The sequence below is a fragment of the Astatotilapia calliptera genome, chromosome 23, assembly GCF_964374335.1.
Source record: "Astatotilapia calliptera chromosome 23, fAstCal68.1, whole genome shotgun sequence".
Lineage (NCBI taxonomy): Eukaryota > Metazoa > Chordata > Actinopteri > Cichliformes > Cichlidae > Astatotilapia > Astatotilapia calliptera.
Window position 1 is genome coordinate 6,380,767 of NC_137443.1, and position 12,601 is coordinate 6,393,367.

A 12,601-nucleotide genomic window follows, 5' to 3' on the forward strand; every position below is an offset into this window, starting at 1 on the left:
ACGACCGCGACTGTCCAAGCCAGGGCTCGAACCGGCAACCTTCCGGTGCAAACTTCCACTAAAGCCCCAGTTTCTAATGTGTGTCCTTGGGGAAATTAATTGCCCACCATTGACCCAGAAGCTGCTAAAATGGTATGCACAGCAAACCTTTCATATCACATGCAATTTTTTGATAGAAATATTGATTAATTCAGCTTTAAAGCAACTGACTTAGGTGACTGACTTGAGCCATAACCATGTAAATTCCCATTTGTGGCCACAGTGGCTGCTATAAGTTTACATGGTCATGGTCTCGGAGATACAATAAAGCAGACAGCTTATTTATAGGCAATGAAACCAAAACATGACTGACACATAAGGGACAGGTATGTGAACATAAACTTTCATGACTGCGGTGTGTGTGTGTGTGTGTCTGTGCAGTCAGTGGTTGAACTGCAAAAGCTAAAGAACAAGTCTGCCTTTCAGTGCAGGGTGCGGTAAAAATCAAGAGGTGAGCGAGAGGTTTGGTCCATTGCTTCTTCATCTCTCTCTCTCTTTATTCCTCCACCACACAAGGCAAGTATTTTTCCACCTTTTTTCACGGGGGATATTTTTAGATAGCGCAGCTCAATGTGAAGCCTGATGGGTTGTGGTGATGGTGGTGGTGGGTGTGCACATAAGGGGAGTGGGGTATGTGTCCATACATCCAAATGCACACACTGGACTGCCCCCACAACTCACCCCGGGGGTCACCTCTGAGTGGGTTGGGTAGATAAATAAACACAGCAAAAACCAACATTTGGAAGAGCGGTCACACATCCGGCAGGGCGTACTGAAACCCGCCTCTTTCTCGCTTTGACTCTCTCTGGGATGTGGTTAAAGGGTCTGATAATGGCTCCTGTTTCATTCGTTGCGTCTTGGGCAATTTCACCTCAAAATGGTCACTGAAAGTATTCTCTTAACTTTTGACTGTGTTTCATAGCAGAGACAGTTAAAGTAAATAACAAGAGCTGCTGTGCTTTGCTCACTCACTCTCCACCTCAGTGTCTGTTTACACTCTTCACCTCTGTGCGAACGAGACTCTACTGGCATTCAAAAGTGCGGGAGCGCCAACCACCTCAAACCCCCTAATCTAGCTGGACTGAGCTGCCACAAAAGGACAGATTTCAGCTACATGTCAGTCTGAAACCAGTGATTACTATTCATCGTTTGTTTTCAAACAGTGTAGTTCTTTGACTGGATTGGGATTCGTGTATTACACATCTCTGCAGTTCATCTTGAAGGAGGTTTGATTATTTTTTCCCCTTTACTCCAGCTGTCATTCGTGCAGTTCGAGCACCTGAAATTGTTTTGTAATTACGCATCTAAGGATACCACTAATTTACTTGGAACATAAGACGAGTAGGATGGTTTTGGTTGATGTGGTCTGTTTATTGCCACAGCGATCTGGTGCATGGAGAGAAATTGTAGGAGGGGAGGGATATAAACAGTAGGGGATAAATGATGCGGGATGGAGTGAGGAGGGCAGCAAAGGTTAGTGAGGACAAGATGAGAGGAGGTCAGAGGAGGTAAATGTAGACATCTGGAAGAGTTTTTGTTTGTGCTTCCTTCACCGTGTCACTGCCAAAACGAAGCTTTCATGCGTGTTTGTGGTTTCATCTACTCTTGCTCTTTTGTGTATCTGTGCGCGCTCCAACTTCCAAAACGTAAGGCGTCTCCCCATCTCGACTATTAAGCAAATATTTGGAGGAGATTAGGATCAGAGGAAGAAAGAATAACAGGGAGACATAAAGAGCAAGAGGAGGACACAGGAGGCCTTGGACCTCAAGCTCTTGCTGGCATCTTCTCAAAGGGTTTTTTTGTGAAACAAGGGGCCAGGCGAACTTGATCAGACTCCCTTTAACTTCCACCTCCAACCTAGCTAAAGGCTGCGACCTGATGCTATCACACATGCAGAAATCAAATTTTTCAAAGACTCTTTCATACATGGTTCAAAACAGGTTGCATGGTGGTCATATCCTATTAGGTGGAATTAGTCTAGGAGCCAAACATAGTATCTCTCCCAACCTGTCAAGAGTGCCCCTTTTTTGGCCTCTGAAAACACCCATAAATCGCTTAATTCATTCAGAGGCGTATAAAAGTTAATAGATGCCATGTTGGCTGGATCACGCTCAGTTAGCCTCTAGCTCACTGAGTCTTAATGAGATGAAGATTTTGTAAAGCATGCTGTTAACTTTAATCTCTTTTAACCACTCAGATGGTCAGAGGAGAGCAAGGAGGGACCACACAGGATGGGACACAGGGGAGAGAGGAAGAAAGGAGCTTGAGGGGGTGGAGGGCCATGTAGGAAACGATGGGCATAATGGTTTTATTGACCGCACAGTGGGGGCACCAGTCACTCTGACCATAGACACACACACACACACACACACACACACACACACACACACACACACACACACACACACACACACACACACACACACACACATGCATAGAATAACTCAATCCTCATGTGCTTGATACCAGTGCTGTTTTCACTGGCAGAAACACCGAATGGATACAGCTTATTATTTCAATAAGGAACCACAATTTGAGGGCACAGAGTGTGTAGTCGTGTGTGTATGCGCATGCATATGTGTGCAGTCCTCCCACAGCACTACCCCACCCCTTCGTCCAGCACTATCCATCAAGTTTTTCAGGTTTCTTGACAGAAGCTGGGAATGAAATATTTCTGTCTGGTGAATGTTTGAGTACGAGTTTGAATTTTCATCACCGTCGAGCACTGCGGAGGGTCTGGGGAGAGTTAGGGGAGACGTTTGCTTAACAGTGTGATAACTGATTTAAGTACAGGAGGTGGACAGTCTCCCAGGAAATTCCTGCTTAAAAAGAAACACTTAAGTAGAAGTGGTCCTCTTATCAAGTTAAAAAATACCGTGATGATATGTTGGTGCGACTGCAGGTTTAACAGAGGTGGAACGAGTTAGACTAGAAGATTGATACAATATTTACTGCTGTTTGTAAAGACATGGCCAAGAGATATTTAGCTTTGAGTCTTCTTAAAGTGGACCTATTATAGTTTCTCTTATTTTGATCATATATATTGTTAGTAAGCTTGTGTACAAAAGCACATACTCTAGACTGAGAAAATTTAGCTCCTAATCAGTGGTTTTAAACGGATTTCTGCTCATTGAGAGTGGATGTCCTAAAAATGATTATTTCAGACACACAGCTCTGGCTGTGAGCACAGAAGTGCCATAAACCTGCTTTTTTCTAGCCTTCTGCTTGTGAGGGGCGGCCAATCAGTGGGTGAACTGACCGGCTATAGCAAAGACCATCATGAGGATTATTCTAACTACAAGGAACCTCTACTAAATTCCAAGAATTCAAAAATAGCTGGGCTGAAAAACCTTTCATTTTTTAAACAAGAGGATATATTGAGGTTGAGCTAAATGTATTAGTGTTTTTAAAGCTAACTGTTTTTTTCAAAGGGCTGATAAAAATGGGTGACAAACAAAGAGAAAACAACCCAATAAAGAGTGTCTTACCAAGGTGGTGGGTGGCTCTACTGGAAGCTTGGAAAAACATTTTTCCATTTTTCTGTCATGACAGTGCTTTTGGTGGTGGAAAGCACTGTCACTGGTCCACAGTCTCCTGTGGGTGTTCAGTTTGGTTAGGGTCTGATTACTGGAAAGGCCAGAGAGTGTGATTTACATTGTGCACATATCAAACTGTTCAGTGACACCCTCGCATCCACTGGATGGGGACATCGTCACACTGAGAAAACCACTCACATCTGAGTTAGGATTAGCCAAGTAATATAGTTAAATATTACTCCACTATGAAAACATAATTGTCTGTGTCAGTGTTTTAGTATTTTCTTTCATTAATGCATCAATATGTAGGCAGCTTCTTTATATATGTATCATTATGCTTTATATCTGATGTTGTCATTCTTTAAAATGTCATTCTGCCAAGACACACATGTGGAATATGGATTCATTTCCAACATAGGCAGCAAGACACAGGAACACAGAAGGCAAACACAAAGAGGACATTTAATGCTGATAGTCCATACCCAGTTATTCAGAAAGTAAATCCAGGGACTTCAAATATACAGAAAACCAAGCTCAGAGAATATACAGCTAAATATACAATGTGACAAATGAAGGCTGAGACAATACATACATATATACAGAAGAGGTAATGAGGGAAGAGAACACAGTTGGGGAACTAAACAAAGCTGAAAACAATCAAGACAATGGGCAGGTGTAGTAAAACTAGACAAAATACAGAAAGCTAAACATTGACCAAAATAAAATGGGAAATAAAGACTAAAAGAGAAAAAAACTAACTTGACACAGGAGATGAGAAGGAAAACAGGAACACTGAAAGTAAAAGGGCAAACACAGAGTTATGGAGGGACAGAGAAGGAGCATAGAGGTGAAATTAATTTAAAAATAAATGCCACCAAAAGTAACAAAGACTCAACAAATAAAGGAACGCAAACAGACTTCAGTCTTAAACAGCAAAAGTAGGAAATAGACCATAAAGAGCCCATACAAAGCATCAGAAAATAAACAAGGCTTCTAAGCACAAGATAATTTAAAAAAAATACCTTAATGAATAGAAAGCTAAGTGCAAACTAGACACACACACACAAACCCAATCAAAAAGACAAACTAAAAAGCAAGACTCAAATGACAGGCTAAATATAAAGTAGGACCACCAGGAAGGTATAATAAATAAAACAGAAAGCTAAATTTAAACAAAAATGAAGAACAAAACCCAAACAAAATATGAATCATGCTCAAAACAAAAGAAAACATGAGCTCACAAAAACTCAAAACCGATGACAAAAGAAACTGTAGCTAAAGACACAGAGCAACTTGAGTGCTGTTAAAAATACACAATTTCAGAGTAGATAAACACAATCACAAAAAACGTTAGACTGCAAACATTTCCTGACTAAAGTAGCTGAGTATATGTACTAAGTTACTTTCTGCAAGCTGTGTAATACTAACCAATCTGGTTTCCATTTTTCCCTCATCAGAATTTTTAATAGGCTGAAAAAAAAGGAAACCAGTGGAAAAATCATATTTTCCTGCTTGCGTCGTTACCAAAATGCTACTGTGTAACTCTGGCCTTTTCATAATTGCATAATCAAAAGTGGACTCACAGCAAGTTAAAAGAGAATTACTGCTTTCACAAGTGCTAGTAAAGAGAAAAAGCTTCTCATTGACAGCAGTACTTGTAATCAGCAACCCCCATCCCCCCGCCACATGCACCCCACTGGCTCGGTGGTGTTTATGGCTGAGAAAACATCAGGCTGCTTTGTCTGTCTGCTTGCATATTTGTGATTTCAATTGATGGATGTTGTGGTGTTTCAGGTGTGTGCCGGTATCCTCTGGGGATGTCAGGAGGACAGATACAGGATGAGGACATTTCTGCTTCTAGTCAGTGGTCTGAATCCACAGCTGCAAGATACGGCAGGTAGGTATCTCTCTACAAACTCTTACATACGTGTTTCATGGCATGTGTACCCTGATAATGAGTGAGTGTGTGTGTATATGTGTGGGTGGTTTATCCTGCAAGGTGCCTGTGCCTGTTTATTTGCAGTTAACCACAGACTGGGGTATCAGTTCTAACCTACAGCCGCATGATTGTGTGTCTCTGTGTGTGTCTGCTCTAGAACTTGGGTGGCCCTCAGTAAGTATCAGGATAATGATGTAATATACTTTCCCCATCCATCCTGGCTGGAGTTTCAGTCTTGCCCAGCGCCGTCTTTCCTGTGCCAGGCCCCTGCCTGAAATTAACACTTTAAGATGAATTTACGATGCAGCCTTTCACCAAAAGTGTTTTCATAGCAGGCTGCAGGAACTGAAATCCAACACTGAACTCACTTTTACTTTCCTCTCACCTTTTTCTTCTCTGTCAAGTCCTAACGTTTCTGCTCCATTGCTCCCTTTCCGGCTGTAATTCTAATGTGCACATCTACTATTATTTGTCTTTCTCTCTCCCTCCATTTATTTCTCCAGGTTGGACTTTGAGGAGGGCGATGGCGCGTGGTGTCCGGAGATAACAGTGGAGCCAGACAACCTGAAGGAATTCCTCCAGATTGACCTGCGCTCCCTCCACTTTATCACGCTCGTGGGCACCCAAGGTCGTCACGCAGGAGGCATGGGTAATGAGTTTGCCCAGATGTACAAGATCAAGTACAGTCGTGATGGCAGTCGCTGGATCTCGTGGAGAAACAGACAGGGCAAGCAGGTAAATGCACCATAGAGTTTGTCCTCTGCAGTAAATCAGGTGAAATTACATCTTTTTCTGGTTTGGCAGTCATATCTATTTGGACCTTTACAGCAAATGATAACGCTGTACTGATTTTACCCTTTTAGTGCCTCTCATTACTTGGACCTATTATGACTGCGTTTAAAGTGATGCAATGGCTTTGCTATCTATAAACTCTGTGACTCTCAGTCATTAGTGTCTGCCATAACAGTGCATTTGTTTGACCTCCAGGTGATTGAGGGAAACAGAAACGCCTACGACATTGTCCTCAAGGACCTCGAACCGCCCATAATTGCTCGCTATGTCCGCTTCATGCCAGTCACAGACCACTCCATGAATGTCTGCATGAGAGTGGAGCTCTATGGCTGTGAATGGCTGGGTAAGTGGTGGATCAGGTGGAAGGGAAAACCGTGCAGAGGGAAAAGTGGGAAATATAATGAATAATGTGCAAAGAACTGTAAAGGCAATTCAACAAATCCTCCTCATCTTTGAGCCCATAAAGATAGAGAGGATCAGCTGAGGATCTGTTGCTTTTTAATGACAGGCAGGGCAGTGTCTGAAAAACACTGGTGCCCTTAATGAGTATATGGCAAGAAAAATATTAAACATCTACTTTATAGGCACTTTAGTCCCTTTACATGGTAACTTTTTTTTATTAATCAGTGAAAAAAGAGCCAACGTGTACTTTTTAAAGCACTTTTTCTCTGTCTCTGCTCCCTTAAATATTATGCAAAAATCAATGCCCAAAACCAGCTTTAAAACTGGCACAAATGCCATGATGTATTATTTTGAAACCCTGCATGCTTCTTATGCTCATGTGAACACATCCTTGTTTAAAATTCACGTGTATAGCTAATGAATCAATAAAAAGCTGGTTAATTAATGACATTACTCCTGCAAATGCACTTTCAGTTTTGATTAAATGCATTGAACTACAACATTGAATAAACCTTTGACGTATTTTGCCATATTTTTTTACACAGTCCCATGAAAAAGGTGCCTTTGTTGAAACATTTCCAGATTTTAGTGCATGAAATAATACTGCATGGCTGAATAGGTTTTGAATATGAAGTAGTGAAATGTTTGTGAAGCAGACTTTATTGGTCATGTTAGCAGATTGTTTTGCTCGCATGAGGATGACAAAGAAAAAAAGAAAGCAACTGCTTTTTAAAAGTCACTTTACCTCCAGCTTGTTAGAAGCTTTAAGGGGGTGTCTTAAAGTAAAAGTGCTATTCAGTCGGTTTTGTTCATTCCTTGTGCTACATAAAGTCCTTCTTTTCTCAGCGCTGGCAAAACAGTCCCGTTTCTCCCATACTGCTCCTAAACATTACATTTATATTCTTCGTTTCCTCGTTCTGCCTCTTCATCGAGGACTATTACTGCTACCAAAGTGGAAAATTCCACCCGTCTCTTGTGACGCTTGACATTTTGGTAAAAATCTGAACTACAATGTAAAACAAACTTTGTGGTTTTCAACAAAGGCTTTCTGCATGACGTGAATGATGGATCTCATAAAAGTCCATGGGATTCTCACTTAAAAAAGAGAAAAGAATAATTTTTCTTTGCTTTGCAGACGGCCTTGTTTCATACAACGTTCCAGTGGGAGAACAGATGAATTTGCCCGCTTATCCTGTTTATCTCAATGACTCTGTGTATGATGGAGCGATCATCTACAGGTGTGTGACTGTTTAATGTATTGGGGTTTTTTTTTTGTCATTTTCCTCCATCACACACAACCCTCTCACTTTACATCCACCTTCTTACAATCCTCCCCTTTGCCATGTTGTTGTCCAGTTTCTATGGTGACAGCAGAGACAGACAGTGGTGAGTGGGCCATGGTGGTTTACTGTTAGGCAATACCTCATGGGAATAATTGAGTCAAGCCCGCTCACACAGTTACAAAACCAGATTGAACCAATCTGAGTATTTTGTTGACATTCATGTTTGGGTTATGGTAGGGTGAATAATCTCCTCCATGACACAAAGCTTCTTTTCTCTGTCAAGGAAAAAGGGCAGAGGGAAAAGAAAATGGACCATATTACAATATCAAAGCCAAAAGCCAAAGATTAAAAAATGATTTATGCAATGCTGCCACCTAGTGCTGGATCAACATATGAAAAGTGTTCCTACTAGGGCTAGTTAACCTTTCCAAAAATTATTTATTTTTGCCCTTCAGATTTATATTGTGATATAATTTGTATTATCCAGTGCATAATAGTTCTCTCTTCAAAACAATGCCTGTAGCTTTTTGGCATTTGAAACATGATATTTTACTCTCAAGATTCATTGTTGTATTGTTTTTTATTTATTTAATTTAAATATAGTGACGTCCTTAGTTACAAGCCAAACACAAATACCTTTGGATCAAGTGGAATTTCTTCTGAGTTAATCACACCACATGTCACATTGACCTCTTCCCCAAATGTTTTAATCTCTCGGCTAAATGCAGTGAAAAGACGTTTCTTCAACTTCTGTTTTAGTAACCAGTTGTAGTAACAGTTATTCTTCAGTATGAGGCTCCATAGAATTTAAGATTGGAGCATTAAGCATGCTCTACCTCTCTGTTTCTCAGTATGACAGAGGGCTTGGGCCAGCTGACTGATGGAGTGTGTGGCCTGGACGATTTTACAGTAAGTCATGAACGCAATGGATGGCCAGGATATGACTACGTGGGCTGGAACAATGAGAGCTTCCCGAGTGGATTTGTAGAAATAATGTTTGAGTTTGACCGCATACGAAACTTTACCACGATGAAGGTGAGGTTCGTGATCAGAAAAGCTGAAATTCTCCATGACTGTTCAGCTCCACACATCTCACCGGGTGGCTTTTTCCCCGCTCAGGTCCACTGCAACAACATGTTCTCGAGACACGTCAAAGCCTTCCGTCAGGTGGTTTGTTACTTCCGCTCTGACTCGGACTGGGAGGCCACGCCACTCTCCTTCAGCCCAGCGGCGGATGAGAAGAATCCGACTGCCCGCTTCGTCATCGTCAACCTGGCTAATCACATGGCCAGTGCCATCAAGTGCCAGTTCTATTTTGCTGATGCCTGGATGCTGTTCAGCGAGATCACCTTCCAGTCAGGTACACATTTGAGAGCTGTGTGATGCTCTCTGCTAGTCTGTTATGTATTTAGAATAGGTTTGTATGCTGTCATGCTCATTTCAAGCTCTGTGTTTTTATTGATTAAAGTACTTTCATATGGTTAAAAAAATACTTATGCCATACTGGGATTTTATAGTGGGCTTTGTGCAGCCCTTTCTTCAATCCACTGTCTGAAACAAGTAGCTTTCACTCCTGCCTCATATAAGCCTGCCTTCTTCTGATTGGCTGCCCCTCGTTTGACTTCTGCAAATAGCACCAAGTGCTTGAGGGCACCACTTCCTCTCTTTGCAAGTCTGGAATTACTGAAAAAATACTAAATACTACTATTTTCTCACTATGCTTTAATAAAAAGTTGACAAGCTCGGCTAATTTCCGATCAACTCTGTGCCATCTGCCCTTTCAGACACAGCCATGTACAACACAACGCTGGCTCCACCCGAGCAAACACCTAACACACCACCAGGTTAGTGCAATACTCACCTCACTTACACTAATAATACACCTATCAGTTACAAAATCTGTGGCAACACCCAACGACATTGGTCTGAGCATTTGGCAGTGATAATGAATGCACCAACACAGCATGCAAACTATCAAGGGTTTAACTTACTGATGTCTCTTTGCTGTTTTCTTATTCCAATCAATGAAAAGCAATTGAGATTTATTATTATTTGTTTACTTCCATGTTTCATTTGCATTTTACAAACTGATTTAAGCAGGTTTTAGATATGCAGTGCCGTAAATGGATATTTTCACAAAATTAATGTTAACTAACCCTCAAAAGCAGGTCCGTCCAGCTGTCATAGGGTGAAAGGCCTGGGCTGGTCTGCAAGAGCACACTCCACTTCAAAATCTTCAACTCTTGCCTCTCTCTCTGTTTCACTGCAGAAGATGACCCCACACACAAAGTAGATGACAGCAACACCCGCATTCTGATTGGCTGTTTAGTGGCCATTATCTTTATCCTTGTAGCCATAATTGTGATTATGCTGTGGAGGCAGGTGTGGCAGAAGATGCTGGAGAAGGTGAGCACACGGTTTGTGCATTTCAGCTGAAGCTTTCTTCTGAGAAGTGATCAGTTCTGTTTCTTCACCTCTATATCTTTTATTTCAGGCCTCTCGTCAGATGCTGGATGACGAACTAACTACTAGTTTGTCAATACAGAGTGAAACACTGGGCTACCACACCCACAACCAGTCGAATACAACCAATGCACAGGAGTCTAATTCCACCTATGAGCACATCTTTCCTCTCGGTCCAGACTACCAGGAACCTTCGCGCCTCATAAGTAAGCTGCCGGAGTTTTCACAGAGAACAGAAGAGCCCAGTAAGCAGGCAAACACGGGTACTTACAAATTCAAATGTATTTTTATTCATTTGCACTGATTTATAGTTACCATGTTGCATTTCAGGTTCGACCAGCACTTCTGCTTCTAAATCCACTGCCTCTTTTGCAGTCCAAGATGGCGTCCCTCACTACGCAGAGGCAGATGTTGTAAACCTACAAGGTGTAACTGGAAGCAACACCTATGCCATCCCTGCAGTAACTATGGACCTGTTGTCAGGGAAGGATGTTGCTGTGGAGGAGTTCCCACGAAAACTGCTCACATTTAAAGAGAAGCTTGGAGAAGGCCAGTTTGGAGAGGTGCAGGTTACAGCTTTGGTTACAGCTTTGCATAAGATAAAACACAAGTCACGTTTTGAATCGCACTCTCCCCGCTCCCTGTTTCTCTTCTAGGTCCACCTGTGTGAGGCAGAAGGAATGCAGGAGTTTATGAATAAAGAGTTTTTGTTTGACATCACAGAAGATGAGCCCGTCTTGGTGGCTGTGAAGATGCTCCGTTCAGATGCCAATAAAAATGCCAGGTGTGCCGGTGCTTCTTGTACCCTTTAAATGAAATGAAATTGCAAGCGTACATGTGAAGTTTTTATTTTTCTCACCTTTAACTTGCAAATTGTTTTCCATTGGAAGGAATGACTTCCTTAAAGAAATAAAGATCATGTCACGTTTGAAGGACCCCAACATCATTCGCCTCTTAGCTGTGTGCATCCACAGCGACCCTTTCTGCATGATCACAGAGTACATGGAGAACGGAGATCTCAACCAGTTCTTGTCCCGCCACGAACCAGAGGGACATCTTGCTCTGCTTAGCAATGCACCTACTGTGAGGTAGGAAGGGGGCTAATATATGCAAACACATGTAAACATGATTTTCAAGCAAATTATATGAATATTTATTCTCTCTCCTCCCCAGCTTCAGTAATCTCTGCTACATGGCCACTCAGATAGCCTCGGGGATGAAGTACCTATCCTCACTTAACTTTGTTCATCGAGACTTGGCCACACGAAACTGTCTGGTGGGCAAAAAGTACACAATAAAGATAGCTGACTTTGGCATGAGCAGAAACCTGTACAGTGGGGACTACTATCGCATCCAGGGCCGGGCAGTGCTGCCTATACGCTGGATGTCATGGGAAAGCATCCTGCTGGTGAGGACTTCCTGCAAAAACATCACTTTATTCAACCGTTACTGATAAATTGTAAATTGATATCTAATTAAACTTTAGTAAATACTTAATTTAGTATAAAAGAAAACAATTATATGATAATTCATATACCATAGATTGTCGGTTATTTTTATGACATTATGTATAAAATGTTTTATAGACATGATATACTGTATTATTTTTTTCTACTGACACTGAAACAAAAATTTAGTATTTGTTGATACATGTTATTGTGATTGTTACTCATCAGTGTTGCCAATTTCAGCTGAAACAACAATCGTGTGATTTACGTCACCAACACCTCATCTGTCTACTTATCTGTCTAATGCTCTATTTATTTGTCTACTTGTAAAACAGATAGCAGATAGCTTTCAAGTCAATTACTGATTAGTAAACATTATCAGTTTAAATGCTGTTATTTGTACAGTGATTATTAAAAAGTAGAAAAAAAACATGTTTGCAATCTTCTGCTTTGCAGGGGAAGTTCACCACAGCCAGCGATGTTTGGGCCTTTGGGGTGACCCTGTGGGAGATACTAAACTTCTGCAAGGAACAGCCCTACTCTCAGCTCACTGATGAGCAGGTGATAGAAAACACGGGAGAGTTTTTCAGGGACCAGAAACGACAGGTGAGGGCTGCCAGAAGCATTTTGTCATTGTTTCTTTTTAAATAAGAAAAATGTAGTTATTATCAGCATTTTTGAACAAAACAAAAAAATAAG

The 12,601-nt window shown here is 41.5% G+C and overlaps 1 protein-coding gene across 6 annotated transcripts in view; it reads left to right on the top strand.

The window, feature by feature from the left end:
* ddr2a (discoidin domain receptor tyrosine kinase 2a) overlaps window positions 1–12,601 on the top strand; it is a 31,678-nt gene that overhangs the window by 16,649 nt on the left and 2,428 nt on the right. The window contains exons 3-16 of one of the 6 annotated variants that reach the window (XM_026159490.2): window positions 5,370–5,472; window positions 6,018–6,249; window positions 6,502–6,649; window positions 7,844–7,946; window positions 8,843–9,026; window positions 9,111–9,351; window positions 9,776–9,835; window positions 10,261–10,397; window positions 10,486–10,717; window positions 10,830–11,017; window positions 11,111–11,238; window positions 11,345–11,542; window positions 11,628–11,862; window positions 12,359–12,508. In XM_026159490.2, the coding sequence (XP_026015275.1) occupies window positions 5,370–5,472; window positions 6,018–6,249; window positions 6,502–6,649; window positions 7,844–7,946; window positions 8,843–9,026; window positions 9,111–9,351; window positions 9,776–9,835; window positions 10,261–10,397; window positions 10,486–10,717; window positions 10,830–11,017; window positions 11,111–11,238; window positions 11,345–11,542; window positions 11,628–11,862; window positions 12,359–12,508 (2,339 nt within the window). Of the gene's footprint in view, window positions 1–5,369; window positions 5,473–6,017; window positions 6,250–6,501; window positions 6,650–7,843; window positions 7,947–8,842; window positions 9,027–9,110; window positions 9,352–9,775; window positions 9,836–10,260; window positions 10,398–10,485; window positions 10,718–10,784; window positions 11,018–11,110; window positions 11,239–11,344; window positions 11,543–11,627; window positions 11,863–12,358; window positions 12,509–12,601 lie in introns of all 6 variants that reach the window. The other 5 variants (XM_026159489.2, XM_080296935.1, XM_026159491.2 and 2 more) reach the window with 5 other exon arrangements.